Raw genomic sequence first — 17,211 nt, forward strand, 5'->3', positions numbered from 1 at the left:
GCCCTCTCAAAAACTTGAGTTTCCCTATCTTACTTGCCCTCTCAAGATAACAAGTTCCCCATCTTACTTACCTCTTCCGGAAACTAGTTCCCATTTCTTACTTGCCCTCTCCAGGAAATTAGTTCCCATCTTCCATGCCCTCTAAAGAAACGCAGTTCCCATTCATTACTTGCCTCTCAAGAAAACTAGTTCCCATCTTACTTTGCCATCTCAGGAACTAGTTCCCATCTTTACTTTCCCTCTCAGGAAACTATTCCCATCTTACTTGCCCTCTCAAGAAAACTTAGTTTCCCATCATTTACTTGCGCCTCTCAAGAAACTAGTTCCTCCAATTTATTGCCCTCTCAAGAAACTAGTTCCTCTTACTTTGCCCTTCTCAAGAAACTAGTTCCCATCTTACTTTGCGCCTCTCCAAGAACTAGTTCCCATTTAACTTGCCCCCTTCAAGAAACTAGTTACCCGATCTTACTTTCCCTCTCAGGAAACTAGTTCCCATTCTTACTGCGCCTCTCAAGAACTAGTTCCCATCTGTACTTGGCCCTCTCAAGAAACTAGTTTTCCCATCTTACTTGCCCTCTCTCAGAAAACTAGTTTCCCTTCTTACTTGCCCTCTCAGAAAAAACTAGTTCCCATCTTACTTTCCCTTCTCTCAGGAAACTAGTTCCCATCTTACTTTCCCTCTAAAGAAACTAGTTCCCATCTTGCCCTCCCAAGAAACTAGTTCCATCTCCATGCACTCAAAGAAATTTGAGTTCCCATCTTACCTTGCCCTCTCGAGAAACTAGTTCCCATCTACTTTTCCCCTCTCAAGAAACTAGTTCCATCTACTTTGCCCTCTCGAGAGAAACTAGTTGCCTCATTTACTTTCCCCTTCTCAGGGAAACTAGTTTCCCATCTTACTTGCCCTCTCAAGAAACTAGTTCCCATCATTACTTCCCTCTCAGGAAACTAGTTCCCATCTTACTTTCTGCCCCTATCAGGAAAACTAGTTCCCATTACTTGCCCTCTCGAGAAAACTTAGTTCCACCTTACTTTGCCCTCTCAAGAAACCTAGTTCCCCACAACCATTGCCTCCTCTCAATGAAACTAGTTCCCATTCTTACTTGCCCTCTCAGGAACCTAGTTCCCACTACTTGCCTCTCAAGAAACTAGTTCCCATCTTACTTGCCCTCTCAGGAAACTAGGTTCCCCCCATCTTACTTCCCCTCTCAAGAAACTTAGTTCCCATCTTACTTTGCCCCTTCAACGAAACTAGTTCCCATTTACTTGCCCCCTCTCAGGAAACTATAACCCATCTTACTTGCATCCCTCTAAAGAAAACTAGTTCCCATCTTTACTTGCCCTCTCAAGAACAGTTCCCATCTTACTTGCCCTTCTCAGGAAACTAGTTCCCTCTTACTGCCCTCTCAGTGAACTTAGTATCCTCATCTACTGCCCTTCATAGAAACTAGTTCCCATTCTTACTTGCCCTCTCAAGAACTAGTTCCCATGCTTCATCTTTCCCTCTCAAGAAACTAGTTCCCCATCTTACTTGCCCTCTCAGAAACCAGTTCCCATTTTACTTGCCCTCTCAGAAACTAGTTCCCACTTACTTGCCCTCTCAAGATAACTATTTCCCACTGTTACTTGCCCTCTCATCATAGTTCCCATGTTACTCCCTCCCTCAAGAAACTAGTTCCCCCATCTTACTGCCTCTCAAGAAAACTAGTCCCAAATCTTTACTGCCCTCTCAAGAAAAACTAGTTCCCATCGTTACTTGCCCATCTTTCTGCGAGTAAGTTCCCATCTTTCCACCCTCTAAAGAAAGCTCGGTCTAGTTCCCATCTTCTTATTTTGGCCCCAATCTCAGGAAACTAGCCCCATCTTTCTTTCCCTCATCAAGGAAACTAGTTCATCTTAAACTTGCCCTCTCAGAAACTAGTTCCCATCTATTTGCTCCCTCAAGAAAACTAGTTCCCATCTTACCTTTGCCCCTCTCAAAGAAACTAGTTCCCACTTACTTACCCTCTCGAAGAAAACCTAATTTCCATCTTACTTGCCCCTCAAGAAAAACTAGTTCCCCATCTTACTTGCCCTCTCAGGGAAAAACCAGTTCCCTCACTGCCCCAAAGAAAACCTTAGTTCCCAATCTACCTTGCCCTCTCAGAAACTAGTTCCTCATTTACTTACCCTCGTTCAAGGAAACTAGTTCCCATCTTACCTTGCCCCTCAGAAACTATTCCCATCTTACCTTTCCCTCTCAAAGGAAACTAGTTCCCAATCTTATTTCCCTCTCAAAAGAACGGTAGTTCCCATCTACTTTTCCCTCTCAAGAAACTAGTTCCCCATCTTTATTGCCCAAAACTCAAAAAGAAACAGTTCCCATCTTACTTGCCCTCCAGAAATCATACCCTTTCCCTCAAGAAACTATTCCCGTTCCCATCTTACTTGCCCTCTCAAGAAACTAGTTCCCATCTTACTTGCCCTTCTCAAGAAACTAGTTCCCACTCTTACTTTTGCCTCTCAAGAAACCCAGTTCCCAAAATCTACTGCCCTCTCAGAAACAGTTCCCCACCTATACTTTCCCTTTCATGACTTAGTTCCCATCTTACTTGCCCCTCAAGAACTAAGTTCCATCTTACTGAGCATGCCCTCGTCAAGAAGCTAATTCCATCTTAGTTTCCCCCAGGAAACAGTTCCCATCTTACCTTTGCCTTCAAGAACTAGTTTCCCATCTTACTTCCCTCTCAGGACAAACTAGTTCCAAATATTATTTCCCTCTCAAGAAAAACTACTTTCCCATCTACCTGCCACTCTCGAAGAAACGAAGTTTCCATCTTACTTCTCCTCATCATGAAACTAGTTTCCCATTTACTTGTCCCTCTCCAGGAAACTAGTTTCCCATCTTACTGCCCTCTCAAGAACTAGTTCCCATGTACTTGGCCCTCTCTCAGGAAACTAGTATCCCATCTTACTGCCTCTCAGGAAACTAGTTCCCATCTTACTTGCCCTCTCAAAGGAAACAGTCCATCTTACTTGCCCTCTCAAGAAACTAGTTTCCCATTACTTTCCCTCTCTCAAGAAACTAGTCCCATGTACTTTCCTCTCAGGAACTACGTTTCCCATCTACTGCCCTCTCAAGAAACTAGTTACCATCTTACTTGCCCTCTCAGAAACTATTTCCCATTTTACTTGCCCCTCCCCTCAGAAACTAGTCCCATCTTACTGTGCCCATCTCGAAGAAACTAGTTCCCATCTTACGTTTCCCTCTCAAGAAAACTAGTTCCCATCCTTAACTTTCCACTCTCAAAAACTAGTTCCCATCTTACTTGCCCTTCAAAGAAAACTAGTTCCCATCTACTTGCCCTCCTCAGAAGAATACTAGTTCCCACTTTACTTGCCCTCTAGGAAACTATTCCCATCTTCACTTGCCCTCTCAGTAAACTAGTTCCCATCTTACTTGCCTCTCAGAAACTAGTTCCCATCTTCCATGCACTCTAAAGAAACGAGTTCCCATCTTAACTTTCCCTCTCAAGAAACTAGTCCCATCTTATCTTTCCTCTCAGGAAATCTAGTTCCCATCTTACTTTCGCTCTCAAGAAAAACTAGTTCCGCATCTTACTTTCCCTCTCAGGAACTAGTTTACCATCTTACTTTCCCTCTCAGTGAAACTAAGTTTCCCATCTTACGTATGCCCCTCTCAGGAAACTAAGATTCGATCTTACTGTATTCCCTCTCAGAAACTATTCCCATCTTCCCTATTGCACTACTAGAAGAAACTTAGTTCCCATCTGTAACTCCCTCTCAGGAAACTAGTTCCCATCTTAAACTCTCTCAGGAAAACTTGTTACCATCTTACTGCCTCTCAAAACTAGTTCATCTACTTTCCCCTCAGGAAACTAGTTCCCACTCTTCATGCACTCTAAGAAACTAAGTCCCATCTTACTTTCCCCTCAGAAAACTAAGTTTCCACTCTTTAACTTGCCCTCTGCCTCAAGAAACTAGTTCCCAATTTACTTGCCCTCTCAACAGGAAACTAGTTTCCCATCTTACTTTTCCCTCTCAAGAAAAAACTAGTCCCATCTCCATGCACTCTAAAGAAACTAGTTCCCATCTTACTTTACCTCTCAGGAAACTAGGCCTTCCAATCTTAACTTAGGCCCTCTCAAGGAAACTAGTTACCCATCCCTTACTTTGCCCTCTTAAGAAACAGTTCCCATTTTACTGCCCTTCCTCAAGAAACTAGTTCCCATCCTACTTGCCTCTCAAGGAAAACAGTTCAATCTTAAACTTCTCCCTCTCAAGAAACACATACCCCCAGTTCCCATCTTACTTTCCTCTCAATAAACTAGTTCCCAAATCTTACTTGCCCTCCAAGAAACTAGTCCCATTTAACTTTCCCACCCTCTCACGGAAACTTAGTTCCCCATCTTACTTGCCCTCTCAAGAAAACTAGTTCCCATTTCTTACCTTCCCTCTCAGGGAAACTAGTTCCCATCTTACCTTGCACCTCTCAAAGAAAACTATGTTTCCCATTTTACGGCCCTATCAAGAAACTTAGTTCACATTTCCCTTACTTGACATAGGAAACTAGGTTCCCATCGTTACTTGGGCCCATCCTCAAAGAAACTAGTTCCCAATCTTCAATGCACTTTCTCAAAGAAACCGAGTTCCCATCTTTATTTCCCTCGCAAGAAAACTAGTTCCCACATTTTACTTTCCCTCTCAGGGAAACCTGAGTTCCCACTTACTTGCCCCTCAAGAAAACTAGTTCCATCTTACCTTTCCCTCTAAGGAAACTAGTCCCTTATACTTTCCCTCTCAAGGAAACTAGTTCCCATCTTACTTTGCCCTCTCAAAGGGAAAAACTAGATTCCCAATCTTGCCCTTTCCCTCTCAAGAAAAACTAGTTCCCATCTTCCTGCACTCTAAGAAACTATTCCCATTCTTAAACTTTCCTCTCAGGAAACTAGTTCCCATCTTACTTCCCTCTCAGGAAACCTTCTCCCAATGTAAACGTGCCCTCCAAGAAACTTAGTTCCCATGCTTACTTTCCCTCCTCAGGAAAATAGTTCCCATCTTCCATGCATCTAAAGAAACCTGTTCCATCTTACTTCCCTCTCAGGAAAACCCTGGTTCCCATCTTGCTTGCCTCTCAAGAAAACTGAGTTCCAATTTTCTACTTTGCCCACTTCCCCAAGGAAAACTAGTTTCCCATCTTACTTGCCCTCTCAAGAAAATGAGTTCCCATCTTACTTTCCCTTATTTCAAGGGAAACTAGTTCCCATCTTACTTTCCCTCTCAAAGGAAACGAGTTTCCCATCCTTGCCCTTCTCAAGAAATCCCAGTTTCCATCCTTCCAATGCAAATCAAAAGAAAACAAGTTCCCATCGTTACTTGCCCTCTCAAGAAAAAATAGTTACCCATCTTACTTGCCCTCTCAAGGAAAACTAGGTTACCCATCTTATTGCCCTTCTCGAGAAAAAGTTCCCATTTTACTTCCCTCTCAGGAAACTAGTTCCATCCTTACTTGCCCTTATAAGAAAAACTTAGTTCCCATCATATTTTCCTTCAAGGAAACTAGTTCCCATCTTACTTTCCCCTTCTCAGGAAAACGAGGAGTTCCATTTACTTGCCCTCTCAAGGAAAACTAGTTCCCATCTTTACTTTGCCCTCTCAAGAAAAACTAGTTCCCACATCTTACTTGCCCACCTCTCAAGCGAAACTAGTTCCCATCCTTACTTGACCCCTTCTCAAGAAACTAGTTCCCATTTTCCTACTTGCCCTCTCAAGAAACCTAGTTCAATCTTACTTGCCTTCAGGAAACTAGCTTCACATCGTACCTTGCCCTCCAAAGAAACTAGTTCCCATCTTACTTTGCCCTCTCAAGAAACTAATTCCCATCTTAACTTGCCCTCTCCCAAGAAACTAGTTCCCATTTTACTTGCCCTCTCAAGAAAACTAGTTTCCCATCTTAACTTGCCCATCTCAAGAAAAAAACTAGTTTCCCATCTTACTTCTGCCCTCCAGAAACTAGTTCCCATCTAATTGCCTCTCAAGGAAAACTAGTTCCCAGTGCTTACTTGCCCTCTCAAGAAAACTAGTTCCCACATCTTTACTTGCCCTCGTCAAAGAAACTAGTTCCCATCTTACTTGCCCTCTCAAGAAAACTAGTTCCCATATTACTTGCCCCTCTCAAGAAAATTAGTCCCATCTACTTGCCCTCTAAAGGAAACTAGTTCCCATCTTACTTGCCCCATCTGGGACCAGTTCCAATCTAATTGCCCTCCAGTAAACTAGTTCCATCATTACTTGCCCCTCTCAAGAAGCTAGTTACCCATCTTACGTTTCCCTCTCAAGAAAAACCTAGTTCCCATTCTTTACTTGCCCTCTCCAGTAAACTCTGTTTTCCCATCTTACTTGCCCCTCTCAAGCTAAAAACTAGTTCCCATCTTACTTGCCCTCTCAGTAAAACTAGTTCCCATCCTTACTTGCCCTCCTATCAAGAAAACTAGTTCCCATCTTCCGATGCACCTCTAAAGAAACGAGTTTCCCATTCTTACTTTCCCTCCTTCAAGAAACTAGTTCCCAGATGTTACTTTCCCTCTCAGGGAAACTAGTTTCCCATCTTACCTTGCCCGCCCTCTAAAGGAAAACTAAGTTCCCTCATCTTACTTTTCCCTCTCAGGAAACTAGTTCCCATCTTACTTTCCCTCTCAGGAAACTAGTTCCCCATCTTAACTTTGCCCTCTCAGGAAAAACTAGGTTTCCTTCCTTAAACTTTCCCATCTTTACTTTCCCTCTCATAAACTTAGTTCCCATCTTCCAGGCCACTCTAAAGAAACTAGTTCCCCATCTTCTTTCCCTTCCCTCCAGGAAACTAGTTTCCCATCTTACTTTCCATCTCAGGAAACTAGTTCCACCATCTTACGTTGCACTCTCCCAAGAAACAACTAGTTCCCATCTTCAACTTTCCCACTCTCAGGCAAAACTAGTTCCCAGTCTTCCATGCACTCTAAAGAAACTAAGTTCCCCCAATCTTAACTTTCCCTCCTAAAGAAAAACTCAGTTTCCCATCATTGCCCTCTCAAGAAACTAGTTCCCAAATCTTCCATGCAACTCAAAGAAACGAGTTCCCATCTTAACGTTGCCCCCTCTCAAGAAAACTAGATTCCCATCTTACTTGCCCTTCTCAAAGCAAACTAGTTCCCATCTTCCATGCAACTCTAAAGAAACTAGTTTCCCATCTTACTTTGCCCTCGCTAAAAAAAAAAAGGAAAAAAACTAGTTTTTCCCATCTTGCCCTCTCAAGAAAACTAGGTTCCCGCATCTTACTTTCCCTCTCAGGCAAAAAACTAGTTTCCATCTTACCCTGCCCATCTCAAGAAACTTAGTTTTCCCATCTTACTTGCCCTCTAAAGAAAACTAGTTCCCATCTTTGCCCTCTCAAAGAAACCTAATTCCCATCTTACTTGCCCTCTCAAGAAACTAGTTCCCATCTTACTTGCCCTTTAAAAGAAAAACTAGTTTCCCATCTTACTTGCCCTCTCAAGAAACTAAGTTCCCCATCTTACTTGCCCTCTCAAGAAAACTAGTTCCCATCTTACCCTGCCCTCTCAAGAAACAAGTTCCCCTCTTACTTGCCCTCTCAAGAAAACAAGTTTGTCCATTTACTTGCCCTCTCAAGGAAACTAGTTCCCATCTTACTTGCCCCTCTCAGGAAATTAGTTCCCATCTTCCATGCCCTCATAAAAGAAACGAGTTCCCATCTGACTTGCCTCTCAAGAAACTAGTTTCCCATCTTACTTTCCTTCTCAGGAAACTAGTTCCCATTCTTACTTTTCCCTCTCAGGAAACTAGTTCCCATTTGCTTACTTTGCCCTCTCTAGGAAACTAGTTCCCATCTTACTTTACCCTCTCAGGAAAACTAGTTTCCCATCTTCCATAGCACTCTAAAGAAACACTAGTTCCCAATCTTACTTTCCTTTTTCTCTCAGGTAAAACTAGTTTCCCATCTTATTACTTTTCCCTCTCAGGAAACTAGTTTTCCCATCTTACTTGCCCTCTTCAAGAAACTAGATCCCCCATCTTACTTTTCCCTCTCAGGAAACTAGTTCCCATTCTTACTTTCCCTCTCAAGAAACTAGTTTGTCCCATCTTGAACTTTTCCTCTCAGGAAAGCTAGTTCCCGCCTTCTTACTTCCCCTCTGAAAGAAACTAGTTTCCCCATCTTTACTTTCCCTCTTCAGGAAATGCTAAGTTTGTCCCATTCTTTTGTCATTGCCACTCTGTAAGGAAACCTAGTTCCCAATCTTGACTTTACCTCTCAAAGAAAACTAGTTCCCATCTTACTTGCCCCCCTCTCAAAAAGAAACTAGTTTTCCCGATCTTACTTGGCCCTCTCCAAGAAAAACTAGTTCCCATCGTTTACTTGCCTCTAAAGAACAGAGTTTCCCATCTTATACTTGCCCTCTCAGGAAACTAGTTCCCATCTTCCGTGCCTCTAAAGAAACGAGTTCCCATACTTACTTGCCCTCTCAGGAAACGTAGTTCCCCATCTTCCATGCCCCTCTCAAGAAACTAAGTTTCCCTCATACTTAATTGCCCTCTCAAAGAAACTACGTGTTTCCCATCTTGCCATGCCCTCTAAAAAAGAAGAAACGAGTTCCCATCTTACTTGCCCTCTCAGGAAACTAGTTCCCATCTTCCATGCCCTCTAAAGAAACGAGTTCCCATCTTACTTGCCCTCTCAGGAAACTAGTTCCCATCTTACTTGCCCTCTAAAGAAACGAGTTCCCATCTTACTTGCCCTCTCAAGAAACTAGTTCCCATCTTCCATGCCCTCTAAAGAAAAAAGTTCCCATCTTACTTGCCCTCTCAGGAAACTAGTTCCCATCTTCCATGCCCTCTAAAGAAACGAGTTCCCATCCTACTTGCCCTCTCAGGAAACTAGTTCCCATCTTCCATGCCCTCTAAACAAACAAGTTCCCATCTTACTTGCCCTCTCAAGAAACTAGTTCCCATCTTACTTGTCCTCTCAGGAAATTAGTTCCCATCTTACTTACCTCTCAGGAAACTAGTTCCCATCTTCCATGCACTCTAAAGAAACGAGTTCCCATCTTACTTGCCCTCTGAAGAAACTAGTTCCCATCTTTCATGCCCTCTAAAGAAACTAGTTCCCATCTTACTTGCCCTCTCAAGAAACTAGTTCCCATCTTACTTGCCTTCTCAAGAAACAAGTTCCATCTTACTTGTCCTCTCAGGAAACTAGTTCTCATTCTACTTGCCCTCTCAGGAAACTAGTTCCCATCTTACTTTCCCTCTCAGGAAACTAGTTCACATCTTACTTTCCCTCTCAGGAAACTAGTTCCATCTTACTTATCTAATGTGATGTTAATGATGTGGGACTTATCTATGGTATCTGATGATGAGGCATCCAGGACAAATATCCTTCCTGTTTACTTATCTAATGAACCTTGTTTGGGAACAGAATTCCATAACTATTACTGTATTTTGCTTCTGGGCTAAATGTAGCAGCAGTTTGTGAAAAGCTAAACTATGCAAAGTTGTCTTTTAGGTAGCTCATACAATATACTACTTCTCTTCTGAATAGCTTCTATAATTTTATTTTTTAGGAGTAGTATTTTTCTCATACCAAATGAAATGCTCAGTACCTTGTTTTTTACAAAATCGAGTAATAGGAATAGGCTCCATGTATGATTTGTAATCTAGGTCTTATTGTCACATCAGATCCACTTCAGTTCATTCTGTTTGTTCTGTTGACATTACATACTTAAGACATATTCTCAAGAACCTCTTACATGTATACTATCAACACTACCTTTCCTTATTTGATAAGTCTTTCATTCAGTTCTCTAAAGAATGATTCTTTTTCTACCTTCCTCTGTTTGTGGACTTTTAATTTTTGTTTTAAAAGACAGGCTGACTTTTATGGAGAAAAATCCACTTACACCCTTAACCTGCAGTGCCCAATATTGTTCATTGTATTTTGAAAGACAAGACTAATCTTTTGACCATATTGAAGAGATCATTGTTCTTTAATTAAAACACCTTATAATTTTTTTCATATCCAAAACCAGTATCCTGTAAAGTTCAGTGTACACTATTCTCTTGTTGCTGTAATTTAATTTTAGTTTGTCATTTCAGTTATTGTACTGTAGGACTACTCCTTTGACATAAATCAGTTTTCTCTTTGTATTTCAGTGATGCCTCATAAAGACTGCACTTTCTTGTCAACTAAACCTCAAAGCTGTATAGGTTTCTGGTTTGCATTGGAGGATGTAACTGTTGAAAATGGTTGCCTATGGTACAGTCCTGGATCCCATAAAACCACTACCGAACGCAGGTAAGCATTCATCCATTTGAGGAACAATAATAAAAGATGAAATAGGGATAACAAAACATAGGATTAAAATGCAAATAAAGTTGAAGAGTCAATTAAAAGAAACATGAAGCATAGCTGAATGTGAAAGTAAAAAGCTATTCATTCAAAGTAAAGGCAATTGTACAATGCAAAGCAGGCAGTAGGCGTAGTATTAGGATTAACTGTTAGGATAAAAAAGTGAGTGAAGTTCTCTGTGTGGGAGACTTCTGGATACACCAAGCTGAAAATACTTTTCCACCCACACTGATCTGAGAGGTCATAAGGTTTTCACTATCCCATATTAACAGAAGGAAAGTCTGATGAAATTTTAAATTTAAGCATATGAGATGGATAAATATAAAAGTACAGAGCATCTTGTAATGAAAAAAAATACTATATGTGTATGTGTTTGCTTGTATGGTGTTTTAAAGTTGCATGGAACCAGTGGTTATTTAGCAACTCCATGTATATGATTATTTTTATATTTTGTGCGTAACTACTACTTACAAGGAAAACGTATTTTTCAGGTTCATTCGTAACCCTGATAAAAATGGAGACCTCCTTATTTTTGAAGGCCCAGCAGATCCATGTGATGAATCAAAATATGTGCCGATGCCAGTGGGTAAAGGTAAGAAAACACAATGCCATATGATGATTAATGTTAATATATGTTCCATGCCTTGTATGATACTAAAGAAGATTTGGCCGTCCCTATTGATCATTTATAATATATTTAATTTTACTTATATATTATTTCCTAAGTTCAGAATCTCATTAAATATCATTGAACAGTCTATAAGAGAGAAAATAATCATGTGGCAGCAGCTGTTAGGCAGAGGCTTTACAATACTGTGTAAATACTTAAACAATAGATATTTTAAGAAACTCATGTACATTTTCAAAGTGGTTGTTACTTTCTGGAGAAAGTCATGCTCAATTTTGTTTTCAGGAACTCTTGTACTGATAAATGGGCAGGTTGATCACAAGAGTGCTAAAAATACATCTCTAAAGTCCCGTCATATCTACACCTTCCACGTAATTGAGCGACATAACACAACATGGGACCCAAGGAACTGGTTGCAACCTACTCCTGAAATGCCATTCACAGGCCTTTATGAAAACAGTCCTTAAAAGACCTTGAATATTACAGTAAAGTATCTGCAATTCCAAATATTTTTAGGTGTCAAACATGTTATTTTACTTGTGTGTTATCACTCGCAGAATGACTGGTTAGTTGAATGTTCTGAATCATTCTTGAAGGAACAACTTAAGTCATTATCTGGAGTAACACATGATTGGGGGATATCCTTGGACGCATTGTTATTCTCTGCCATTCTAAGCCTTAACAAAGGTTAAAACCAGGTAACAGATTAAATCAGTCAGGATGAAAGAAGGGAACACTCAACCAGGTTAGAGTTGGATTTATGAAGCAAAAATTAGTGAAAATTTTATTGGTGCTATCACACCTTAGATAAGTCTGTTATTTTACCCATTATGTCACTACTTAGTGTAGGATATGAAATACAGTAGTACTTTAGTACTTGGAGGGCTGTTAGCTCAGACAGTTTTGTCCTATTAAAAAATTGCCGTTTTGATTAATTTGGTACATCACCTGGACAAACATGACTGGCTATCACATCCATGGTTTTAGGTACTTCACTTGTGGCTGTTCCATGCTTAAACAAAGGGGAAGTGGCTAGTTTACCAGTAGCTGTCGTATGTGCACAACTCTGCTACTCTGTCTTGTGATTATCAATGTATGTATGTTATGTGTATGTGTTTTGTTTTATTTCGTGATTGTGATGCCTAAGAAAGGTAAAGATGACAGCAAACAAAACAAAAAAGTAGACAAAAATTATACTTAAAAAAATGCTCATACAAAGAGCTAAACACGCTCTCCGCGTCACTGAACTGGCCAAGAGTATTGTATGCCAAAACTACAATCACAAACTATTACAATGTAAAGAACCTATCAAAGGAGCTGGTGTTGCTAAGGGAGTAAAAGCTGCTACAAAACAAGTGTTACAAACAATTGAAGAGGTTGAGATATTGTTGTGGATTTGGATAAATGAAAAGGTAGTCAGTGACAGTGTTTCTAAGGCTACTGTAAAAACAGCATATGTACTTATAAAATATGATACCATATAAAGATTAATGGGAATGCTACCCATGAAAGCATTAACACAAAACAAAATTACAGATAGTTAATGTAAACATACACTATGATGAGAGCACTCTTAACCGGTAGCTCAAACTCATTAGGGTGTGGTAGTTTCAGTGTGCATTGTGTAGAGATACTCAAGATTCTTTGCAATGTCTTCCCAACCCCAGCTGTGTTGTTTGTGCCTGTTTTGTGCCTTCACTTTTCATCTTTAACTTTTGTCTTCTAAATTAGCTGTCTTAACTTCTTTAATATTAATGGAATACAATTTTCATCTTTCATTTTAAATTTAATCCTTAAGCCGGGCCATACTAGGCTCTATAAAGGTGACTCGGGAGTGTTGTGAAACCAATGCATAATAAGGGCATGCCGATACCTTAAGGTCTTGTTACAATATAAATTCAGATTTTTGAACTTATGGTTCAAAGGATTTTCTTTAGATTTTTACACATTCAACCAGTGTGTCATTTATGTGGGAACACCTCTTGAAGTTTTTTATGTGTATTTTTAAAATTATAAAGAAGTTAAAACCCAAAAATATTTCCTTTTTGGGGGGGTTTTGTAGCTATATTACAGTACATAACCCAGAAGTTTCATTAAAATTAATTTTTTCAACTCTGAGAAAGGAATTTTATTCAGTAAGATACACACTTTCAGAAAATGGCCAAGAAAAAAAAATTTAGTTTTTGAGTACAAATCATATTGTGGTTAACAGTGCACAGGACTATGGAATAAGTTCACAAAATTGCGTAGATACCTATCAGAGAGTTATTTTGAACTATAACACCACTAGTATATGCTTCCTTAATCATTAAATGTCCAAACACATTACCTAATAATTTCTTTAGGCCTAATGGCTTTAGGCATGGTTAGAGCACCCCTGAATAACATTGCCAGACCCAAGTTACTAAAACTAAAGTAACACAATTGGTGTTACTAAAGTAAAAAAGGTCAGGTTAATTCTCAGAACGGATTTTAATTTTTATTAGCTGTCTCAAAACTAAGGAAATGAAGTTCCTCTTCAGTGAAAGCCATTCACCACTGGAAGTTAGGCAAAATCTTGTGATGCCTCCAAGATTTCATTGGTGTATGACACTGAAAAGGTAAAAAAAATATTTTAATAGTACAATATAGCAACCATTACCATGAATATCAAAATGCCTGCATAACAAATAAATGCTCCAAATATTTAACCCTCTTACGCCGAAGCCCTAAAAATCAAAACGTCTCCCATATGCCGGGCCCGGTTTGGAGTGAGCGCGGAAGTGGAAAAAATAATTTTTTCAAAAAATCACAGCGCGCGTAGTTTTGAAGATTAAGAGTTCATTTTTGGGCTCCTTTTTTGTCATTGCCTGAAGTTTAGAATGCAACCATCAGAAATGAAAAATAATATCATTATCATATGTAAATAATGCGATATATGGTAGCGAACAAAAAAAAATTCATACATAATTGTATTCAAATCACGCTGTGCAGAAAACGGTCAAAGCTAACCAGTTACTTTTTTTTGCGTTGTATTGTACACTAAATTGCGATCATTTTGATATATAATACATTGTAAAACAATAAAAGCAACACCGGAAAAATATTATCACAAAATGATGTACAAATTCGTAACGCGCGGACGCAAAAAAATATTTTTTTCAAAAATTCACCGTAAATCACAATACTGTTCTAGAGACTTCCAATTTGTTTCAAAATTAAGACAAATGATTGAATATTATGATACTGCAAGAGTTTTAGATTAAAATTGCAGATTTTGACCATTTCGGACGAGTTAAAGTTGACCGAATGTCGAAATTTTTATATATATTTTTTTATATGCACATATTTCGGAAATGGAAACAGCTACAACCTTTAATTATTTTTTGTTGGTATTCTTCTGAATTTGCGCACATTTTGATATATGACAATCTATAAAACGGCTAATTATGAAAAGGAGCAAATATAGTATAATGTGGATATAGCATTCAGAGATTTCGTGCCGCCGAAGCGGGAGAGCGGACCGGGAAGAAAGAAAGATATTTTTTCAGAAATTAACCATAAATCAGAAATATTGTTCATAGAGACTTCAAATTTGTTTCAAAATATTGAAGATAAATAAATGAAATAATATTACTACGCCGTAAGAGATTTAGCTTACAATTACGTTTTTTGACCATTTCAATTGCGTCAAAGTTGACCGTACGTAGTATTTTTTCCAATTATCGTAATTTATATGCAGATATTTCAGAAATGAGAAAAGCTACAACCTTTAATTATTTTTTGTTGTATTCTTCATGAATTTACGCACATTTTGATATATGAAACTGTATAAAACGGCTAATATGAAAAGTAGAAAATATTAGGATAATGCGATCTACGCATTTCGGAGATTTTCGGCAGCGAAACGGCGCGCGGAGGGAAGAAAGATATTTTTTTCAGAAATTCACCATAAACTCACAATATTGTTATAGAGACTTCAAATTTGTTTCAAAATAAGATGATAAATGAATATTACTAGGCCGTAAGAGATTTTAGCTTAACTTACGTTTTTCGACCATTTCGATTGCGTCAAAGTTGACCGTACGTAGTTTTTTTCCCAATTATCGTAATTTATATGCAGATATTTCAGATATGAGAAAAGCTACAACCTTTAATTATTTTTTGTTGTATTCTTCATGAATTTGCGCACATTTTGATATATGAAACTCTATAAAGCGGCTAATATGAAAAGGAGCAAATATTAGGATAATGCGATCTACGCATTTCACAGATTTTCGGCCGCGAAGCGGCGCGCGGAAGGGAAGAGATATTTTTTCAGAATTCACCATAAAATCACAATATTGTTCTAGAGACTTCAAATTTGTTTCAAAATGAAGATAAATAAATGAATATTACTAGACCGTAAGAGATTTAGCTTACAATTACGTTTTTCGAGCCATTTCGATTGCGTCAAATTTGACCGTACGTAGTTTTTTTTCCAATTATCGTAATTTATATGAGATATTTCAGAAATGAGAAAGCTACAACCTTTAATTATTTTTGTTGTATTTGTCATGAATTTGCGCACATTTTGATATATGAAACTCTATAAAACGGCTAATATGAAAAGGAGAAAATATTAGGATAATGCGATCTACGCATTTCGGAGATTTTCGGCCGCGAAGCGGCGCGCGAGGGAAGAAAGATATTTTTTTCAGAAATTCACCATAAATCACAATATTGTTCTAGAGACTTCAAATTTGTTTCAAAATTAAGATAAATAAATGAATATTACTAGGTCGTAAGAGATTTAGCTTACAATTACGTTTTGTCGACCATTTCCATTGCATTCAAATTTTGACCGTACGTAGTTTTTTTTCCAATTATCGTAATTTATATGCAGGTATTTCAGAAATGAGAAAAGCTACAACCTTTAATTATTTTTTGTTTTTGTATTCTTCATGAATTTACGCACATTTTGATATATGAAACTGTATAAAACGGCTAATATGAAAAGGAGCAAATATTAGGATAATGCGATCTACGCCTTTCGGAGATTTTCGGCCCCGCGAAGCGGCGCGGAGGGAAGAAAGATATTTTTTTCAAAAATTCACCATAAATCACAATATTGTTCTAGAGACTTCAAATTTGTTTCAAAATGAATATAAATAAATGAATATTACTAGGCCGTAAAAGATTTAGCTTACAATTGCGTTTTTTGACCATTTCGATTGCATCAAAGTTTGACCGTACGTAGTTTTTTTTTACCAATTATCGTAATTTATATGCAGATATTTCAGATATGAGAAAAGCTACCACCTTTAATTATTTTTGTTGTATTTTTCATGAATTTGCGCACATTTTGATATATAAAACTCTATAAAACGGCTAATATGAAAAGGAGCAAATATTAGGATAATACGATCTACGCATTTCGGAGATTTTCGGCCGCGAAGCGGCGCGCGGAGGGGAAGAAAGATATTTTTTTCAAAAATTCACCATAAATCAACAATATTGTTCTAGAGACTTCAAATTTATTTTCAAAATGAAGATAAATAAATGAAGATTACTAGACTGTTATGTATTTTGCTTACCCAAAAATACCAACATAAAAAAAAATTAAAGTATATATATATATATATATATATATATATATATATATATATATATATATATATACATATATATCATATTATATATATATATATATATATATATATATATATGTATGTGTTTCTTTATTTATTACATTTTCCGATTCTGGTACGAATACATAAATAAAAGGAATGCAGGTGACACTTTTCTTTTTGCATACAATGAAAATCTCTTGTAGTTCATAATGCTTAGATACAGAGATATAAAAACTTAAAATAAATAAAAAAATAAATATAAAACAAATGCAGAATACTCACTCCTAATCCTGACTCTTCGTTCTATTCTTGTTTTCTCCTCCTCCATTGAAGAGTCTTGCATTTTTTTCCTCTCGACATGACGAGGTACAGGGGGAGGGAGGGCGAACGCGCGATTACGGCCGCTGGGATAGGGCGCGGTTCCGTGCGCCCTCCCTTGACCGCCGCTGAGTCGCACTCCAATAGAAGACCGCACTGTGGTATTTGCGGTCACACTCCCCGAACCTGCATAGAGCTATCTTGCAGGTGCGACAGAAGAACCGGGTGTCTCTCCTTCTGCCATTCATATGGCACACCCGGCACCGTTTCTGCCT

At 38.5% G+C, this 17,211-nt stretch overlaps 2 protein-coding genes across 9 annotated transcripts in view; one reads left to right on the forward strand and one right to left on the reverse strand.

Annotated features, from left to right (window-relative positions):
- LOC135211201 (phytanoyl-CoA dioxygenase domain-containing protein 1-like) overlaps positions 1-12,793 on the forward strand; it is an 89,792-nt gene extending 76,999 nt beyond the window's left edge. For all 6 annotated transcript variants that reach the window (XM_064244427.1, XM_064244430.1, XM_064244431.1 and 3 more), the window contains exons 6-8: positions 10,204-10,345; positions 10,891-10,991; positions 11,313-12,793. In XM_064244427.1, coding sequence (XP_064100497.1) covers positions 10,204-10,345; positions 10,891-10,991; positions 11,313-11,494 — 425 coding nt within the window. In that variant the 3' untranslated portion in view covers positions 11,495-12,793. The remainder of the gene's footprint in view (positions 1-10,203; positions 10,346-10,890; positions 10,992-11,312) is intronic.
- A 699-nt stretch (positions 12,794-13,492) lies between these two features.
- Positions 13,493-17,211, reverse strand: part of LOC135211199 (translation initiation factor eIF2B subunit gamma-like) — a 38,190-nt gene continuing 34,471 nt past the window's right edge. For all 3 annotated transcript variants that reach the window (XM_064244421.1, XM_064244423.1, XM_064244422.1), the window contains exon 11: positions 13,493-13,619. In XM_064244421.1, coding sequence (XP_064100491.1) covers positions 13,573-13,619 — 47 coding nt within the window. In that variant the 3' untranslated portion in view covers positions 13,493-13,572. The remainder of the gene's footprint in view (positions 13,620-17,211) is intronic.

Source organism: Macrobrachium nipponense, chromosome 4 (assembly GCF_015104395.2).
Source record: "Macrobrachium nipponense isolate FS-2020 chromosome 4, ASM1510439v2, whole genome shotgun sequence".
Classification (NCBI taxonomy): Eukaryota; Metazoa; Arthropoda; class Malacostraca; order Decapoda; family Palaemonidae; genus Macrobrachium; species Macrobrachium nipponense.